We start from the raw sequence: 19,767 nt of genomic DNA on the forward strand, positions 1-19,767 counted from the left end.
AATATCTAGATTATGTTTCTCCTCCTTATCCTACACTTGTATCTCTCTCTTCCTTCCCGTCTAGCCATCCCCCATGTCAACTGTGTTTTTTCTGCCTCTACCAGAAACAAAAGCTTGCTCTCTCCTCTACTCACATTGCTTCTATCCAACACTACCTGCACACTTAAAGTTCTATCCCATCACTAGTTCTCTTCCTTCTCCATCCTTCACAAATGATTGAGTCTAGGGTTACCATACGTACAGTTTTACCTGGATATGTTCTCTTTTTGTGGACACCATGGGATATCCGGGAGGGTTTTGCAAGCCTGCCTGTTTGTTTGGGTTTGAAGGCGGGCAAGTTGGCTTGTGGATGGGCAGGCCTCAGGATGTCATGAAATCCCCTTCCCCTCCTGTACTTTATCATCGTGCCCTAGTGGTCTAGTGGCCTCTTCATGGCAGAAAGAGCCCCTTCTTTCCTGCTCAGCACTGCCACAGACCTCTCTCTCCCAGCACCACTTCAAAATGACTGCCAACAGTTCAAGTGGCGGCCTTGTGAGACTTACGCAGAAGTCTTGCAAGGTCACTGCTTGAACTCTCGGTAATCATTTTGAAGCAGCTCCGGGAGCATGGTGGGGGTGTGGCAGGGCATGGCGGGTGTCCTCTTTATGATCACACAGCAAATATGGTAACCCTAATTGAGTCAAAACTGCCACCACTACTACTGCCCCCTCTTCATCTAGTCCCTCCTCTTTCACACCTAACCTCTTGTGACTCCCTTGTTACCTACCCCGGTCACCTTTCCCCCCTTTTCCCTTTGTAGTCACTTGCTCTGCTCATTTTCCTTCCTTATCTTCCTTTCTCTGCTCCTTCTTGCATTTTCACCCTTATATTCACCTCCTTTCTTGCCATCTTTTCTAAATACCTAGGGCTGTTCTAACTTGCAAAATTAAATTTCATCAAATTAAAGCAAACAGTGCACTACTCCAGCAAAAAATTATCAATGCTTATGGCCCTACCCAGAAAATGGTTATGTTCAGGTATGAAGTATTCAAACTTTCTCCATTTAATGAGCAAAACTGTTACAATAATTACATTAGAAAGAGAAAGCCTAATAGTTTACATATTAAGCAGTCATACTACCAAATAATAGTAATTTTTTTATCCCAAAGCTTCATTTGTGTACCTGCAGTAAAGAGAGGAGGTGGTCCAGGAGGAGGATGATGAATACCTGAAGTTACCACAGTAGGAACAGAGCTAGTTGCAGAATTTGGGGGTGCATCCATTCCAGAGGGCTGTAAAGGTGGAAGCGGAGGAGGTGGTCCTACAAAAAGTACAAAACCAAGATTCCTTAAGTTTGAAATGCCATAAAAGTTACATTTTTTTTAACAAGATACTGCCATGATGGGTGAAATAGAAATGTCAATATTTCTACAGTACTTATTCACATCTATCTATTTGTTCTTTTCAGTCTTTCAAATAATAATTCTTTATTTTAGGGCCTGATGGGCTGAACAGATACCCATTTGTAGCTCAGCAGACAAAGTTCAAACTGAAGCAAAAAAAACCTTTGTTGCAGCTCCTCAGATACAAGCTCATCAAGCAGGGCAAATTCTTATGCTACCATCTACATACATGTGTTGCTGTACCACAGGTGTAACCACTGGTGAGATGGCGCCGGCTCACACCAGCGCCGGTTGTTAAATTTTTTAGCATCTTGCGATCTGGCTTGCCTCTCCTCCCCCCACCACGCGAGCTACAGGGTCACAGTCTTCCAGCGCCAGCTCACCTATCCGCCCTCAGCTCCCCATAGCCCTCCTTTCCTTCCTGCCACCGGCACTAAAAGCAGCAGGCTCGGCTCGCCTCCAGCCTTCCCTTCCCTCTGTTTTCCGCCCTCTTCTGATTTATTTCCTGTTTCCGCAAGGGCGGGACACTGAAAGGGAAGGGAAGGCTGGAGGCGAGCCAAGTCTGCTGCTTTCAGTGCCAGTGCCGCAACGCGAGGTAAAATAAAATATTTAAAGGCAGGGCAGCGGCAGGAAGGAAAGGACGGCTATCGGGGAGCTGAGGGTGAGCAGGTGAGTCAGCACTGGGGGTTGGAACTGGAACTCGTCTTGGGGGCTGAAAAGGGGGGCAGGTGGAGGCTGGGGTGAGTCACTGTGCATGGATGGGAGGGGAGGACAGAGGGCAAAGGAGAATCACTAGACATGGAGGGGAGAGGAGGGGAGGGGAGAGAGGAGAAATCGCTGAACATGGATGGTTAGGGGAGAGCAGAGGAGAATCACTGGACATGGATGGGAAAAAAAGGCAGAGGAGAATTGCTGGACATGGATGGAAGGGGAGGATAGGGGCAGAGGAGAATTGCTGAACATGGATGAGAGAAAAGGGCAGAGGAGAATCGCTGGACATGGATGGAAGGAGAGGACAGGGGAGAGAGGAGAGTTGCTGGACATGGATGGATGGAGGGGAGGGCAGCAGAAATGCTGAACCTGGATGGAGGAGAGAGAAGTCAGGAAGGAGATGCACATGGATGGAGGGAAGGGAAGAGAGAGGAAGTGAGATGAACCTGGATGGAGGGGAGGAGAGAGGAGAAATGCTGGACATTGATCATGGAGGGGAGAGACGAAAAAAGCTAGACATGGATGGATGAGAGGAAAGAGAGAGGAAGATGCATAAGGATGGAGGGGAAGGAAGAAAGCGGAAGATGTCTTGCGAGGCCGCCCTTGTAAGTCTTGGCAGCCATTTTAAAGAAGATGCGGCAGGAGGAGGGTCAGCGACAGCAGCAGGCAGGAAAGATGGGGGATCTTTCCTACCCCGAAGAATCCACTAGACCACCAGTGACGCTGCCTTCAGGTATGCGCTGGGAGTGGGACACTTCGACTCGGGGGATCGGGGAGGAGGTCTGTAATAGGTAGGTGGGGTAGGGGAGGATACTGTTAAAAAAGAAAGTTAAATTATTATTATTATTACATTTGTACCCCGCGCTTTCCCACATAATGCAGGCTCAATGCGGCTTACACAGTAATTTGAAATACAAAGTTAATAGAATTTTAATAAAACAGTAGTAAAACAATGTAAAGTTGGGATTAGTAGTGTATGATAAGTTGAGCTAGATAATATATGACTAGGATAAAAGAGGGTAGACAGGATAGGATAGTGTAATTTGGGAGAAATTCTTAAAAATGTCGCTGTCTTGTGCATAGGGATGTACACAGAGGAAGTATAATAAGGGAATAACTTTTAATAGGTAGAGTAGTAATTTGTTATAAATCGTAATCAGTGTGTCATTTAGAGGGGCTGGTTAAAGGACACCTAGCCCTGTTATTGGTGCACAGATTATTTTTTCTCCTGGTAAAGGGCTTCTAAAACAGACATCATGTAATGGGAATCAGGTGCTCAACGTTCAGTTTCCATCTATTTATTTACTTATTTATGGCATTTTATCCCACATGACTTAGATTGGAGCCTTGGAGCATTTAAAAAAAAAAAAAAAAAAAAATTCCCGGAGAGAGTCATGCATTGCCCACACACACACACAAGGCTCTATCCCCAGGTATAGCCAACTCTGCAATTTTTTTGTGGGGAGGCGCAGAGGTGGATCGGGGAGAGCCTGCTAAAAATTTACCAGCACACCATTGGGTGTAACCAAATGTTAGTCATTTTCACACCTTTGAACGATCCTCTATGAATAAGTGCAATACAAAGACAGAAGTTTCATTTTAAAGCAAAAGCAACAAACTAATCTCTGTCTCTGTCATTTATACTGATTTACACCAAAATGTTTTACAAAAGATAAACATACAGAAAACATACCCCTAAGACTAGAAAAAGCACCTTCCACTAATCTGCCTTATAGATTACTCTTTAGAGTATATGACTAGTACATTTCTGTTAAGCATGGTCACAAACATATCTATCCTATGTGTGCCCCACTGGAAGAGGATTGTAATTGCCACTTTCTGATACAGGAACCACACATGGAGATCCAGGTGACAATTCCTTCAAAAAGGCGGTAAATAAATCCTAATTAATCAATAAAGCGAATGCTACATACCTGTAGAAGGTATTCTCCGAGGACAGCAGGCTGATTGTTCTCACTGATGGGTGACGTCCTCGGCAGCCCCTCCAATCGGAATCTTCCTAGCAAAGTCCTTTGCTAGCTCTCGCGCGCCCGCGCGCACCGCGCATGCGCGGCCGTCTTCCCGCCCGAAACCGGCTCGAGCCGGTCAGTCCAGTATGTAGCAAGACAATACAGTTCAAGGGAAGACACAACTCCAAAGGGGAGGCGGGCGGGTTTGTGAGAACAATCAGCCTGCTGTCCTCGGAGAATACCTACCTTCTACAGGTATGTAGCATTCGCTTTCTCCGAGGACAAGCAGGCTGCTTGTTCTCACTGATGGGGTATCCCTAGCCCCCAGGCTCACTCAAAACAACAACCATGGTCAATTGGACCTCGCAACGGCGAGGACATTAACTGAGATTGACCTAAAAAATTTACCAACTGAGAGTGCAGCCTGGAACAGAACAAACAGGGCCCTCGGGGGGTGGAGTTGGATCCTAAAGCCCAAACAGGTTCTGAAGAACTGACTGCCCGAACCGACTGTCGCGTCGGGTATCCTGCTGCAGGCAGTAATGAGATGTGAATGTGTGGACAGATGACCACGTCGCAGCTTTGCAAATTTCTTCAATGGAGGCTGACTTCAAGTGGGCTACCGACGCAGCCATGGCTCTAACATTATGAGCCGTGACATGACCCTCAAGAGCCAGCCCCGCCTGGGCGTAAGTGAAGGAAATGCAATCTGCTAGCCAATTGGATATGGTGCGTTTCCCTACAGCCACTCCCCTCCTATTGGGATCAAAAGAAACAAACAATTGGGCGGACTGTCTGTGGGGCTGTGTCCGCTCCAGATAGAAGGCCAATGCTCTCTTGCAGTCCAATGTGTGCAGCTGACGTTCAGCAGGGCAGGAATGAGGACGGGGAAAGAATGTTGGCAAGACAATTGACTGATTTAGATGGAACTCCGACACGACCTTAGGCAAGAACTTAGGGTGAGTGCGGAGGACTACTCTGTTATGATGAAATTTGGTGTAAGGGGCCTGGGCTACCAGGGCCTGAAGCTCACTGACTCTACGAGCTGAAGTAACTGCCACCAAGAAAATGACCTTCCAGGTCAAGTACCTCAGATGGCAGGAATTCAGTGGCTCAAAAGGAGGTTTCATCAGCTGGGTGAGAACGACATTGAGATCCCATGACACTGTAGGAGGCTTGACAGGGGGCTTTGACAAAAGCAAACCTCTCATGAAGCGAACAACTAAAGGCTGTCCCGAGATCGGCTTACCTTCCACATGGTAATGGTATGCACTGATTGCGCTAAGGTGAACTCTTACAGAGTTGGTCTTGAGACCAGACTCAGACGAGTGCAGAAGGTATTCAAGCAGGGTCTGTGTAGGACAAGAGCGAGGAGCTAGGGCCTTGCTGTCACACCAGACGGCAAACCTCCTCCACAGAAAGAAGTAACTCCTCTTGGTGGAATCTTTCCTGGAAGCAAGCAAGACGCGGGAGACACCCTCTGACAGACCCAAAGAGGCAAAGTCTACGCTCTCAACATCCAGGCCGTGAGAGCCAGGGACCGGAGGCTGGGATGCAGAAGAGCCCCTTCGTCCTGCGTGATGAGGGTCGGAAAACACTCCAATCTCCACGGTTCTTCGGAGGATAACTCCAGAAGAAGAGGGAACCAGATCTGACGCGGCCAAAAAGGAGCAATCAGAATCATGGTGCCTCGGTCTTGTTTGAGTTTCAACAAAGTCTTCCCCACCAGAGGAATGGGAGGATAAGCATACAGCAGGCCCTCCCCCCAATCCGGGAGGAAGGCATCCGATGCCAGTCTGCCGGGGGCCTGAAGCCTGGAACAGAACTGAGGGACTTTGTGGTTCACTCGAGATGCGAAGAGATCCACCAAGGGGGTGCCCCACGCTTGGAAGATCTGGCGCACCACTCTGGAGTTGAGCGACCACTCGTGAGGTTGCATAATCCTGCTCAATCTGTCGGCCAGACTGTTGTTTACGCCTGCCAGATATGTGGCTTGGAGCACCATGCCGAGACGGCGAGCCCAGAGCCACATGCTGACGGCTTCCTGACACAGGGGGCGAGATCCGGTGCCCCCCTGCTTGTTGACATAGTACATGGCAACCTGGTTGTCTGTCTGAATTTGGATAATTTGATGGGACAGCCGATCTCTGAAAGCCTTCAGAGCGTTCCAGATCGCGCGCAACTCCAGGAGATTGATCTGTAGACCGCGTTCCTGGAGGGACCAGCTTCCTTGGGTGTGAAGCCCATCAACATGAGCTCCCCATCCCAGGAGAGACGCATCCGTTGTCAGCACTTTTTGTGGCTGAGGAATTTGGAAAGGACGTCCCAGAGTCAAATTGGACCAGATTGTCCACCAATACAGGGATTCGAGAAAACTCGTGGACAGGTGGATCACGTCTTCTAGACCCCCAGCAGCCTGAAACCACTGGGAGGCTAGGGTCCATTGAGCAGATCTCATGTGAAGACGGGCCATGGGAGTCACATGAACTGTGGAGGCCATGTGGCCCAGCAATCTCAACATCTGCCGAGCTGTGATCTGCTGGGACGCTCGCACCCGCGAGACGAGGGACAACAAGTTGTTGGCCCTCGTCTCTGGGAGATAGGCGCGAGCCGTCCGAGAATCCAGCAGAGCTCCTATGAATTCGAGTTTCTGTACTGGGAGAAGATGGGACTTTGGGTAATTTATCACAAACCCCAGTAGCTCCAGGAGGCGAATAGTCATCTGCATGGACTGCAGGGCTCCTGCCTCGGATGTGTTCTTCACCAGCCAATCGTCGAGATATGGGAACACGTGCACCCCCAGCCTGCGAAGTGCCGCTGCTACTACAGCTAGGCACTTTGTGAACACCCTGGGCGCAGAGGCGAGCCCAAAGGGTAGCACACAGTACTGGAAGTGGCGTGTGCCCAGCTGAAATCGCAGATACTGTCTGTGAGCTGGCAGTATCGGGATGTGTGTGTAGGCATCCTTTAAGTCCAGAGAGCATAGCCAATCGTTTTGCTAAATCATGGGGAGAAGGGTGCCCAGGGAAAGCATCCTGAACTTTTCTTTTACGAGATATCTGTTCAGGGCCCTTAGGTCTAGGATGGGACGCATCCCCCCTGTTTTCTTTTCCACAAGGAAGTACCTGGAATAGAATCCCAGCCCTTCTTGCCCGGATGGCACGGGCTCGACCGCATTGGCGCTGAGAAGGGCGGAGAGTTCCTCTGCAAGTACCTGCTTGTGCTGGAAGCTGTAAGACTGAGCTCCCGGTGGACAATTTGGAGGCTTGGAGGCCAAATTGAGGGTGTATCCTTGCCGGACTATTTGCAGAACCCACTGATCGGAGGTTATGAGAGGCCACCTTTGGTGAAAAGCTTTCAACCTCCCTCCGACTGGCAGGTCGCCCGACACTGACACTTGGATGTCGGCTATGCTCTGCTGGAGCCAGTCAAAAGCTCGCCCCTTGCTTTTGCTGGGGAGCCGCGGGGCCTTGCTGAGGCGCACGCTGCTGACGAGAGCGAGCGCGCTGGGGCTTAGCCTGGGCCGCAGGCTGTCGGGAAGGAGGATTGTACCTACGCTTACCAGAAGTATAGGGAACAGTCTTCCTTCCCCCGAAAAAACGTCTACCTGTAGAGGTAGAAGCTGAAGGCTGCCGGCGGGAGAACTTGTCGAATGCGGTGTCCCGCTGGTGGAGAGACTCTACCACCTGCTCGACTTTTTCTCCAAAAATGTTGTCCGCACGGCAAGGCGAGTCCGCAATCCGCTGCTGGAGTCTATTCTCCAGGTCGGCGGCACGCAGCCATGAGAGCCTGCGCATCACCACACCTTGAGCAGCGGCCCTGGACGCAACATCAAAAGTGTCATAAACTCCTCTGGCCAGGAATTTTCTGCACGCCTTCAGCTGCCTGACCACCTCCTGAAAAGGCTTGGCTTGCTCAGGGGGAAGAGCATCAACCAAGCCCGCCAACTGTCGCACATTATTCCGCATGTGTATGCTCGTGTAGAGCTGGTAAGACTGAATTTTGGCCACGAGCATAGAGGAATGGTAGGCCTTCCTCCCAAAGGAGTCTAAGGTTCTAGAGTCTTTGCCCGGGGGCGCCGAAGCATGCTCCCTAGAACTCTTAGCCTTCTTTAGGGCCAGATCCACAACTCCAGAGTCGTGAGGCAACTGGGTGCGCATCAGCTCTGGGTCCCCATGGATCCGGTACTGGGACTCGATCTTCTTGGGGATGTGGGGATTAGTTAAAGGCTTGGTCCAGTTCGCCAGCAATGTCTTTTTGAGGACATGGTGCAGGGGAACAGTGGACGCTTCCTTAGGTGGAGAAGGATAGTCCAGGAGCTCAAACATTTCAGCCCTGGGCTCGTCCTCCACAACCAACGGGAAGGGGATGGCCGTAGACATCTCCCGGACAAAGGAAGCAAAAGACAGACTCTCGGGAGGAGAAAGCTGTCTTTCAGGAGAGGGAGAGGGAGTGGGATCAGACGGTAGACCCTCAGACTCCTCGTCAGAGAAATATCTGGGGTCTTCTTCTTCCTCCCACGAGGCCTCACCCTCGGTGTCAGACACAAGTTCACGGACCTGCGTCTGCAACCGTGCCCGGCTCGACTCCGTGGAGCCACGTCCACGATGGGGGCGTCGAGAGGTAGACTCCCTCGCCCGCATCGGCGAAGCTCCCTCTGCCGACGTAGTCGGGGAGCCCTCCTGGGAGGTGGCCGCAGTCGGCACCGCACGCGGTACCGACGTCGGGGACCTCACCCCGGGCGATGGGCCAGCCGGCGCCACGCTCGACGGTACCGGAGGCGCAAGCACCGCCGGTACCGGAGGGGTAGGGCGCAACAGCTCTCCCAGAATCTCTGGGAGAACGGCCCGGAGGCTCTCGTTCAGAGCGGCTGCAGAGAAAGGCATGGAGGTCGATGCAGGCGTCGACGTCAGAACCTGTTCCGGGCGTGGAGGCTGTTCCGGGCTGTCCAGAGCGGAGCGCATCGACACCTCCTGAACAGAGGGTGAGCGGTCCTCTCGGTGCCGATGCCTGCTGGGTGCCGACTACCTCGGCGACCCAGAGCTCTCGGTGCCGACGCGGGGAGGGGACCGGTGTCGATGCTTCTTCGACTTTTTCCGAAGCATGTCACCGGAGCTCCCCGGCACCGACGAGGAGGACGTAGAATCCAGCCGTCGCTTCCTCGGGGCCGAGGCCGAAGGAGGTCGGTCTCGGGGGGGCTGTACCGCAGGAGCCCTCAGGGTAGGAGGAGACCCACCCGAGGGCTCACCGCCACCAGCAGGGGAATGGACAGCCCTCACCTGCACTCCACTCGATGCACCACCCTCCGACGACATCAGGAGACGAGGTCCCGGTACCACCGACGTCGATGCAGCTATCCGATGTCTCGGCGCCGATGCAGAGGGCCGATGCCTCGATGCACTCGATGCACTGGCAGCCAAGGAAGAAGGTCTGGACGCTGATGACGTCGATGCACACGATGACCCCGGTGCCGATGCCGACGAAGAGCCCGAGAACAAAACGTTCCACTGGGCCAATCTCGCTACTTGAGTCCGCCTTTGTAAGAGGGAACACAGACTACAGTTCTGGGGACGGTGCTCGGCCCCCAGACACTGAAGACACGAAGAGTGCCTATCAGTGAGCGAGATTACCCGGGCGCACTGGGTGCACTTCTTGAAGCCGCTGGAAGGCTTCGATGTCATGGGCGGAAAAATCACGCCGGCGAAGTCAAAATCCGAAATGACGAATTTGGAGCACCAAAACTTTAAGGGAGAAAAATCTCGACCGAGGCCGAAAAGAGGCCTACCCCGACAACGAAAGAAAACTTACCGGGGCAAAAACTGGAAATACGGGAAGGGGCAAACGAAACCCAAGGGGGTTTCCGGAGCACTTTCCGAACGAAAAGAAACTTTTCCGAAGAAAAAACACGTCGATTAGATAACGGACGCGCGAGGTCGACTCTCCGGGGCTCAACACGGCAAAAAACACAGCCGTACCGAGTGCGGACGAAAGAAGACTGGCCGGCTCGAGCCGGTTTCGGGCAGGAAGACGGCCGCGCATGCGCGGTGCGTGCGGGCGCGCGAGAGCTAGCAAAGGACTTTGCTAGGAAGATTCCGATTGGAGGGGCTGCCGAGGACGTCACCCATCAGTGAGAACAAGCAGCCTGCTTGTCCTCGGAGAAATAACTTTAGCTAGATCCACTCCATGAGAGACTTATCGCTTTCAAATCTCATCTGCTTCCCAACAGAAAGTGAGAGCCTGTACCTCTCTGGTTATTTTATTTTTGTTACATTTGTACCCCGCACTTCCCCACTCATGACAGGCTCAATGAGGCTTACATATTGTATACAGGCACTTATTTGTACCTGGGGCAATAGAGAGTTGAGTGACTTGCCCAGAGTCACAAGGAGCTGCCTGTGCCTGAAGTGGGAATCACTCTGTTCCTCAGTTCCCCAGGACCAAAGTCCACCACCCTAACCCCTAGGCCACTCCTCACTGTTGTCTAGAATGAAACAGCCTTCACTTTGCATACCAATAATGAAAGGGAACATAGTAGAAATAATTTTATTTGATATGAGGAATGGAATGGATGGTCTTGAAAGAGTGTGAGACTTTCCTATTAATGTAGTTCCTTTTATCTCATTTAATTATTTTTGTTTCAATCAAATTTTATTCAGAAAAAGATAGAAAACTTCCCTCTCCCAACCCCTGCAAGCCATAACATATGTAAACATTACAAGCATTCTTATATTCCGCAACAGCCTTTACAGTTTAATGATGCCGACACTCGTGGGCACGATTGAAAGGCCCGCGCTGTTCCAAACAGCGCTCTAAAACTAGTGCTGTAATAGCGCAGGGCTTTACCGCCCCTATGATCAGAGATAATAGCATGCAAATTTAAGCACGCTATTATCTCTGATCATAGGGTAAAGTATGGGAGGATTGTGCCCCACACGTGTTTGACAGGTCTGGGATGTGAAAAATCCAGACCTGTCAAATACAGGGGCTGGAGGTCCATGGGACCACCATACCCCTAGTACCCCCACCACCCCAAGCCAAGCAACACGAGGCTTGGAGGTCTGGTGGACCTCAAGTCCCCCTGACCCAAGTTCGGGGGGGCTGGAGATCTGGTGGGTCTCCAGCTCCCCCTCCAACCCTCCCTAGCATCCCCTCACATGGAGCCCTGGTGACCCAGTGGGCAGCAAGTCAATCTCCCTTCCCCCAACCTGTGGAAACTCAAATGTATAAAAAATTATATCCATGGGACACTTGTTGCACTTTTGTCCAAACCATGGTCCTCGCCCATGCAGCCTATTGTAATGGAATCTACGTAGGATGTAAAGAACAAGCACTAAAGAAATTACAAACTGCGCAAAATACTAAAGCAAGACTTTTATATATGGCAAAAATTATTTGAAAGCACAAGACCTCTACTCCAAAACCTACACCGGCTACCTATCAAGTCTTGTATATCCTTCCAGATCTGTACGCTAGCGTGCCTTCTTACCCCCTCCCTCGCCTTCCTGTGAACGTGGACTACACATGGAAGTAGTATTGATGAAGCCCCCCCATATTGTCCCCTGCTACAGGAAGAGAGGATGACACAGAAAGAAAAGACAGCACAGCTTGTTTTGCCCTAAATTACCCAACTCTTCAGGCTGTGCTGAGGTGTCCTGGCTTCCCAAATCATGGATGCCCTTCTTAGGAATGAGACTGTGAGCCATGTGCTCCATAGGGGCAAGGTTTACAGTGTCCGCACCACGGTTGTCCCCAGCTGTGTGACTCACTTCTCTCTTCAGCTGCCTTCATTTCCTCTTGTAGTCCTCCACCTCCCTACTGGTGTGGTACAACACAATAAGGTGTTGGAATATTGTCATTCACTCAAGATACAACACAGGCACAGGTCAACAGGAACAAAAAGGACAGCACCATACTGTGATACAAACTACTTTGTATCACAGTATGTGCTGTCCATTTTGTTCCTGCTGACCTGTGCCTATGTTGTATCTTGTCCTGCAGCCAGGTCCTTCAAAAAGGAAGCAATCCTTTGTTAGCATATTTAAGGTTTTAAAATGGAAAGTATGAGACTGTGAGGATATAGGAAGCTGTGAATGTCCTGGAGACACCCATTTGAGGCTGCATGTCTGACCAGCCGGGGGAAGATGCCCTGAGAATGGGTCTGTGCACCATGTTCTCTACAGGTGTGAGGTTCACAGGGTCCAGCCTTGGCCTTCACGTCTCTCTTCAGTTCTCAACTTCTCCATTTCTTCGATAACCCCCATTCAACCTGGTGCTTGTGCCTACCTATTCCCAGGATTGAGAAGGGACCACTGTATGTTTTGACTGTCATTTCCTAAATAGTTCACTCACCCCCAAAATCATCAGAATTCCTAAATTTTTAACCTTCTTCCTGTCCTGCTCCTCATGATCAGTAGGCCCAGAGGTGGGGCCCCTCGCTATCTACAGGGCCATCTGTATATTCCACAGGGTGGAGGTGTGGGTTCCTCCAATAACAGTGCCTGCTTTTCATCCCCTGCAGGTGGCTTCTGCCTGGTGGCTACACTATTCCCCTGCCCTCTGGCCTGCTGAACACAGATGTAAGGCTAGTTTGTCCTAAAGGCAAGCTCACCTGCTGGTTACTACCTGACTGGTTGCTATTGTTAGAAAATAGACGTGTATAACAGTTCCTTTCTCTCTTCATATTTATATCCCCCATAGTTGTATATAGTTGATTTCTCCCCTCCTCCCTTCCCCACCCCTTGCTGACATTAGACAGCAGCACAGCAGCTGCACATTTCCATCTACACATGTCCATCAAGCAGCTACTTTTTCCCTGGAACATCAGCAGCTTAGCCTAGATTGGGAACACTACTAGTTTTGCCCCTTGCTGACATCAGGCAGTGCGCAGTAACTATTTAGTGTCGTGGCCAACGCTTGAGGCATTGTGCACCAGACTGATATATGCTTCCTCGTCACACTGATGGAGTGCAACAAAGGAGCGCTCCTATGTGCACTCCTTCATGCAAAATGTGTGTGAGATTTGTGTGATACAGGAAGAGAATTTAGGAACTGTGTAGATTTTTAATTATACTGGGTTATATTATGGTAAATTTTCCTATAGAGATTATAATGGGTAGAGGTCAATATGGGGACTTCTATTTAGGCTTCGAAATCTGTTAATACTTGCAGATGTTTGTATGAGGTTCCTATGATTAATACTTGTCCTAAGGTTTTTACTCACACTTTGAAGTTTGCATTAATTAGTGCTAGGTCTGTTAGAAATAAGATAGCTTTATTATTTGACTTAGTGAAAGATTTGGATTGTGATATGATTTGTATTACTGAAACATGTTTTTTTCTGATGATATTGTTTTAGTACATCAGTTGTAACCTCCATATTTTAAAGTTTATTTTACAGTGAGAAAAGAGAAAAGGAGAGGAGGAGCTTTAATCATTTTTAAGGATTTTTTGAATTTTACTAAAAAGGTAGATAACCTTAATGGTCTAATGCCTTACCAAGGTCAGAAGCCGCTGCTCATCGCGGGAGATTCACCAGCTGATCGCCATCTCCAATGGCTCCCCGCAAGTGAAGTAGGCAGGACAGGAAGCCCCACCCCCACACAGAAGTGTGTGATCATTACTGCAATGCACAACGGCGTGCTTAGTGTGCATCTTTGTGCAACGACTAGTGCTGCGAAAGTGCCTGGACGGAAGTCTGCTCCAACACTGATATTAGATATTGTTCTTCATCACCTCTTGATCTTACTTGCTCTCACCAACTACAGCCCCATTAACCAAATGAGACGGAGGACGAACTACTAGAGGAACAAAAGCCCAGACTGAACTACAACAGCAGCACAGGTATTCTATCACAGAACAACAGAAAGCTTGCAATTTGGTCAACTACAAATTTTATTGTAGTGAGAAACCAAACTCATCTTGCCAATATATGGTAGCTCCTATTTGTGTACTTGGCCCTACTGGGTATTATCAGTGGTAATTTACCTGATATGCTAAAGCTCAACCATATCCCTGTGGTTTACAATGCATTCAGGAAACCGAAGTCCAAAAAACAGTCCTTCTTCAGGGCTAGCTATCTGATGGTGAGTTCAGGAACTCGCTGCTGATCTACTATGGTGACTACAGGCAGTAGGTACTCCTTCAACATCTACTCTGGTCAGGCCTCAACTGGTCAATCTCGGCTGCCCACGACCTGCTTCCTATCAGTTTTGCCCAGATACAGCTTAGCAGTACATTGTAATCTCCATCTGACTCCTGTACCTGTCACCTATGTCAACACTAGAGCAATGGGAAACAAGACTCTCATATCAAAGACCTCCTTGAATCCTCTGACCTGGGCTTCTTATTCATATCAGAAACCTGGCTTAGGGAAATGGAAAGCTCGCTCCTAACTCACCTACTACCCCCCTATGATATTCTGCGCTTCCCAAGACAGGGTAAAAAAGGGGGAGGTCTTGAACTTATTTACTAGAGCTTCTTTTGTATCACCCTAGTCACCTCTTACCTATCTCCAGAACTGGAATACATACTGCTCAAATTAGACTATGACTCTACCGACTTGGGTCACATTGGCCTTCTTCTGGCCAAAGTAGAGGTCTTCCCATAAATTCCATCTCAATTCTCAAGGATGGTTATGCTAGGATATTTACATCTACTCTTAGAGAAAAATGCTGACACTAATGTTCAGAACTTTAAATCATTTTTAGAAACACCCATGAGCACGGACATACTCTTGACTTTGCCACCTCTTTTCCTAACACCTTGATCAGTTCATCCAACTGTTATACAAAAAACAGAAGAAACCAGTCTTCGCAAGGAAATCAACAAGAAACAAAACAGCGAAGATGACTAACAAAAACAAAAAACAAAAAATATATATTAAAAACGTCAAAATTTGAAATTAATCATAAAATATGTATTTAAAAAAAATAAATCCATCAAAATCAAAAATGACATAAAAAAGACGACACTTTGGATGTAAAAATGAAGAATCAACTTTATTAGCCAAACGGTAGCAGGGAGAAAGGGACCACCGTTTGGCTAATAAAGTTGATTCTTCATTTTTACATCCAAAGTGTCGTCTTTTTTATGTCATTTTTGATTTTGATGGATTTATTTTTTTTAAATACATATTTTATGATTAATTTCAAATTTTGACGTTTTTAATATATATTTTTTCTATGGCATTTTGCCAACCCGGGAGATTGCGGGATGTGTCTACCCACTTGTGAGAATGGTAAGCCTGCTTCTCCTCGGAGAACTACATCTTCAGACCCTACTCCTTCGGTAAATCAACTGGCTCAGTTTTTTTTAGGGTCAAGGTACTTAATGCCCAAGCACAATTTATTGGTAATCAATTAATAGAATCTTCAAATTACAAGTTTAGTGTAGATGGGATTCCGGTGGATATGGTCTGAAACGACTGTCATAAAATTAGCTGGAACGACATGACTCAGTTAATTAATAAGTTTGCTAAATCACATTCTCAACTGGATTCTTGTCCTTCAAGTTGTATGAATTTTGCTTCTTTACAATTTAAGCTTAAGATTTATGATTGGTTGAAACGTTGTCATCACAAGGCTCTTTTCCTTCCTATTTTGCAGGCATCATTTTACCTCTCATTCCCAAAACAAATTAGAATCTCGTTCAGTAGTAGTAACTACAGGCCAGTTCCATGAATTCCTTTTTTTGCAAAGCTTAGGGAAGGCATAGTTACCACTCAATTAATATTGTATTTGGATAAATGTAATGTTTTAAATCATTCACAACTGAGATTCCAATCTATTTTTAGTACAGAGACACTATTATGTACATTAGTACCTGAAAAAAGCTCTTCATGCAGCTTGATCTATCAAGTGCATTTGACCTTGTAGATCAAACTTTACTTTTAAATATCATGAGCAAAACAGGTATAACAGGGAATGTGTTGGTTTCAAGGTTTTTTTTGAAGGATTAACATCTTAATCAGTGAAAATGGAGTGTTAATATTTGGAAAAATGGGAAGCAATTTGTGGGGTCCCCCAGGATTCCCCTCTGTCCCCAATTCTTTTCAATGTTCTAATGGCATCACTGGGTTATCAATTAGAAGCAGCTAGCTATAAAGTTTATATATATGCAGATGGCATCACTATTTTGATTCCAATAGATAATGATGCAGCGAATGTAATTTCACAAATAGAAAACTGTATGACAATGATGAAAATCAAGACATTTAATTAAAACCATTTTCCTTAGTATTAAATGGCCTAACATAGAAACTAGAAAAATATTTGAAAATTCTAAGGGGCTCATTTTCAAAGCACTTAGACGACTTACAAAGTTCCACAGGTTACTATGAGGCATATTTTCAAAGCACTTAGCCTTCCAAAGTTCCATAGGTTTCTATGGAACTTTGGAAGGCTAAGTGCTTTGAAAATATGCCTCTATGTAACTTTATAAGTCTACATGCTTTGAAAACACGCCTCTAAGTCTAGTGAAAAATACTGCACATCTTGTGTTTAACCAGGGTAGTGCACTGTCTGATTTTCTATTTAATATCTTTCTGTTGCCTCTGTTGATTGCTGAATTGCTTAGGATTTACAATACATATTATTCAGTTCCTCATTCATACTGATCAAGGAGTAGATTTTGCTTTTCATAAACTTACATTGAAGGGATCTTTTGAGTTATCTGTAGCAGGGCCCATTTTATTCCTATGGGTCTTGCAGCAGATAACTCAAGCTAAGCTTTAGCAAAAGAACCCCTGAGTTTGAATGCTATTCAGCAGTGGATGAAAAGCAATCAATTGAAGCTAAATGTGAATAAAACACAAATTTTTCTTTTACTGTCAAGTCATTATTTGGATATCCCTGGCTACTTCAAAATGGATAATGTTTCGATCTCTATCTTGAAGCAAATCCGTAATCTCGGTTTTATTCTGGACTCTTCTTTGAGCATGAAATACCAGGTGCTGAAAATTATACAGTTTTTTTATACTAAGTTCAGAAGAGTCCATAGATTGAAGAAGTTAACTTTTTAATTTTCAGTAATCCAGAGTTTGATTGGTCCCCACTTTGATTACTGTAATGCTCTTATGATAGGTTTACCAAAACATATTTTGAAGGTGTTACAAGTTGCACAAAACTCTGTAGCTAGAGTACTTTTGGGTTGGTCATATTACCCACTGAACAAAGGATGAACTTTATGGTATCACTAATGTTTAAGGCTATTATCAATTCTGTTTCACCACAGATATCTTCTTTTTTTGAGAACTTATACACCATCAAGGAACCTGAGATCATCTTCTCAAATTCTGTTAAAGTTTTCACCTGTACAAGATATAAGGTTGGAGGAATATCGTAAAATTACTTTTAGGGTTGTAGGCCCAACTTGGTGGAACTGTTTACCAGAGTTTCTAAGAAAAGCAAAGAACATGATATTTTTTAACAAATGACTTAAAACTCTTATTTAGAAAGTATATGGTGTGAACTCTTGAGTTCTTGATGTGTAAAACTGTGTTCCCAAGTACAGCTGTGTATGCGCTTGTATTTTCAGTGGAGATCCAAAACCATATAATAAATATTTATAGCATGGAGCAAGGTTTTGTAAAGCTTGGAAATTACTTTTAATTTGTTTGTATTGTCAATGTACTATGTATGATATAATTATATATGTGAACTTTGTAAGCCATCAAAACCTTTTTGGATTCTGCAGTTTAGAAAATGATACAAATAAATAAAATGTCTGCCGTTGCTGTAAATATGTAAATGTGTACATAGGAAACAGGTCCTTTAACAATTCTCTGTGCATGGCTGACACTTGTTGCAGGAGTTGGAGGTCTGCCTGGGTGAGCCCACTAGAAGGTGTGGCAGAAGGTGAAGCGCTGCCCTCCACAGCCGTCTTCCAGCATTCTTAGGGGTGGGGGCTGTTGGTCTTCCTCTTCTTCTCCCCCTCCAATGGGGGCATGTCACTCCATGGGTCCTCCTGGGCCTCCAGCTGTGGGCGAGGGGATGGCACCGGATCCAGGACGAGGATCCAGGATGAGTTCATCCCACGCAGCCTCCTGGTCTACCTGTTGTGCAGCATGCTTGTGGTCTTCGCCCTCCTCAGGCCTCGCTGTGGGGCATGGTGGTAGTGGTGGTCCTCGTTCTCTTTGGGCCTTTGCTGGTCCCTGGCTGGCTGCTGTGGGGTGCGGTGGAGGTGGTCCTCACCTTCTTCAGGCCTCAGCTGGTCCTGAGTTGGCTGATTGGCAGCTGGCGGGTGCCCTCTGTGTAGAAAAGGTGTGGAACTGAGATCAAGACATCCTACATGGCTTGCATAGTGGTGCAGATGGCTGTCGGGAGGCAGGAACCAGGACAACTGTGGGCAGCTGATGTAACCTGGGAGACATGTCTGAAGTGTGGCACCAATGAAATGTCATAGCAGGGAACTGTGGAGGCAATAACATCTGAGCTGTTTTTTTCCCTGAGAGGGTTGCCTGGCTATGGGCAAGCAGGATGGTTTCTAGCCCTGCTGGAAGGCCATGGTGGAGCAGGCCATTTTAACAGTTTTGTCAGGGATGTGGGTGTGTGCACGTCCCCATGCCTGGGTGTCCAACAGCTAGGTGGGAGATGGTTGGAGACCAAGTGGGAGGAACCATCCTTCTGGCCATCTTTGCTAAGACCCTCAAGATAAAGGCAGTTTCCAGACATACAGTTTGGAAACCTAGGTTTGGGGTCATCTATCTATGGGGAACTTAGGCTAGCCGTGAGGGATGTCTCACAGGGCAGTCTAATGACCTTTGAAGCTGACAATGGTCTATCCAATGAGTGTGGGTTAGAGGCCATGAGAGAGGATCCATTTGGGGGGGGGGGGGGGGGGGACAGATCCTGTCCTCCTTGAACACTCATGTTTGGTGTAGGAGTTAGGGCTGTGTTCCCTGAATGAAAGGGATCTAGGTTTCATTCCCACGGTGGTTGTTCGTGGTTATTGTTTTATTTCCCCTGCCACAGCAGCTGCAATGTGCTAGGCAGGTATGTGTTACACGCTGGGCACTTTTGTTTTGGTGGCTGGTAACCAAAGGGCTTCCCTCCTTCCCCGATCCCTTCCATTTCGTCTCATAGGTTGGGGGTTGACTGCAACACATTCTAGTAGATATGGGGGTTGCAGGCACACTGTAAAGAGGGTAGCTGCATACTCAGGCCTTGATAGAGGACAGAGGTATTATGGGGTGTCATGTCACTGGTACTTACGTCAGGCCGTGAGGAACTCCTGCATGCTCCAAATTAAGGCAGGGTATTCCCTCTAGATGCGCCAGTACCAGAACCCAGCATAACCTGTAAAACACAAGTTGGTGGAGACAGGGGTTTTTTTGTTTGTTTTTTGTTACATTTGTACCCCGCGCTTTCCCACTCATGGCAGGCTCAATGCGGGTTACATGGGGCAATGGAGGGTTAAGTGACTTGCCCAAAGTCACAAGGAGCTGCCTGTACCTGAAGTGGGAATCGAACTCAGTTCCTCAGTTCCCTAGGACCAAAGTCCACCACCCTAACCACTAGGCCACTCCTCCACTCAGGTGATGGGCCTTCTTGGCTTCACCTACATTATTATTTTTTAAGACAAGTTATGCAATGCTTCTCACACAGGCTGTGACAGATGGCAACAGGCAGAAAGGGGGGTGATGGGGAGGTGGATATGCATTACACAGGCATAGGTGCTGTTTGAGCTGAGGTAGCCATGGGGCCAGA

At 47.5% G+C, this 19,767-nt stretch overlaps 1 protein-coding gene across 1 annotated transcript in view; it reads right to left on the reverse strand.

Moving 5' to 3' along the window:
* The window catches only part of RBM26 (RNA binding motif protein 26), a 492,900-nt gene that overhangs the window by 375,691 nt on the left and 97,442 nt on the right, over positions 1-19,767 (reverse strand). The window contains 1 exon segment of the mRNA XM_030200623.1: positions 1,163-1,300. Coding sequence (XP_030056483.1) covers positions 1,163-1,300 — 138 coding nt within the window.

The sequence above is a fragment of the Microcaecilia unicolor genome, chromosome 4 (assembly GCF_901765095.1).
Source record: "Microcaecilia unicolor chromosome 4, aMicUni1.1, whole genome shotgun sequence".
NCBI lineage: Eukaryota > Metazoa > Chordata > Amphibia > Gymnophiona > Siphonopidae > Microcaecilia > Microcaecilia unicolor.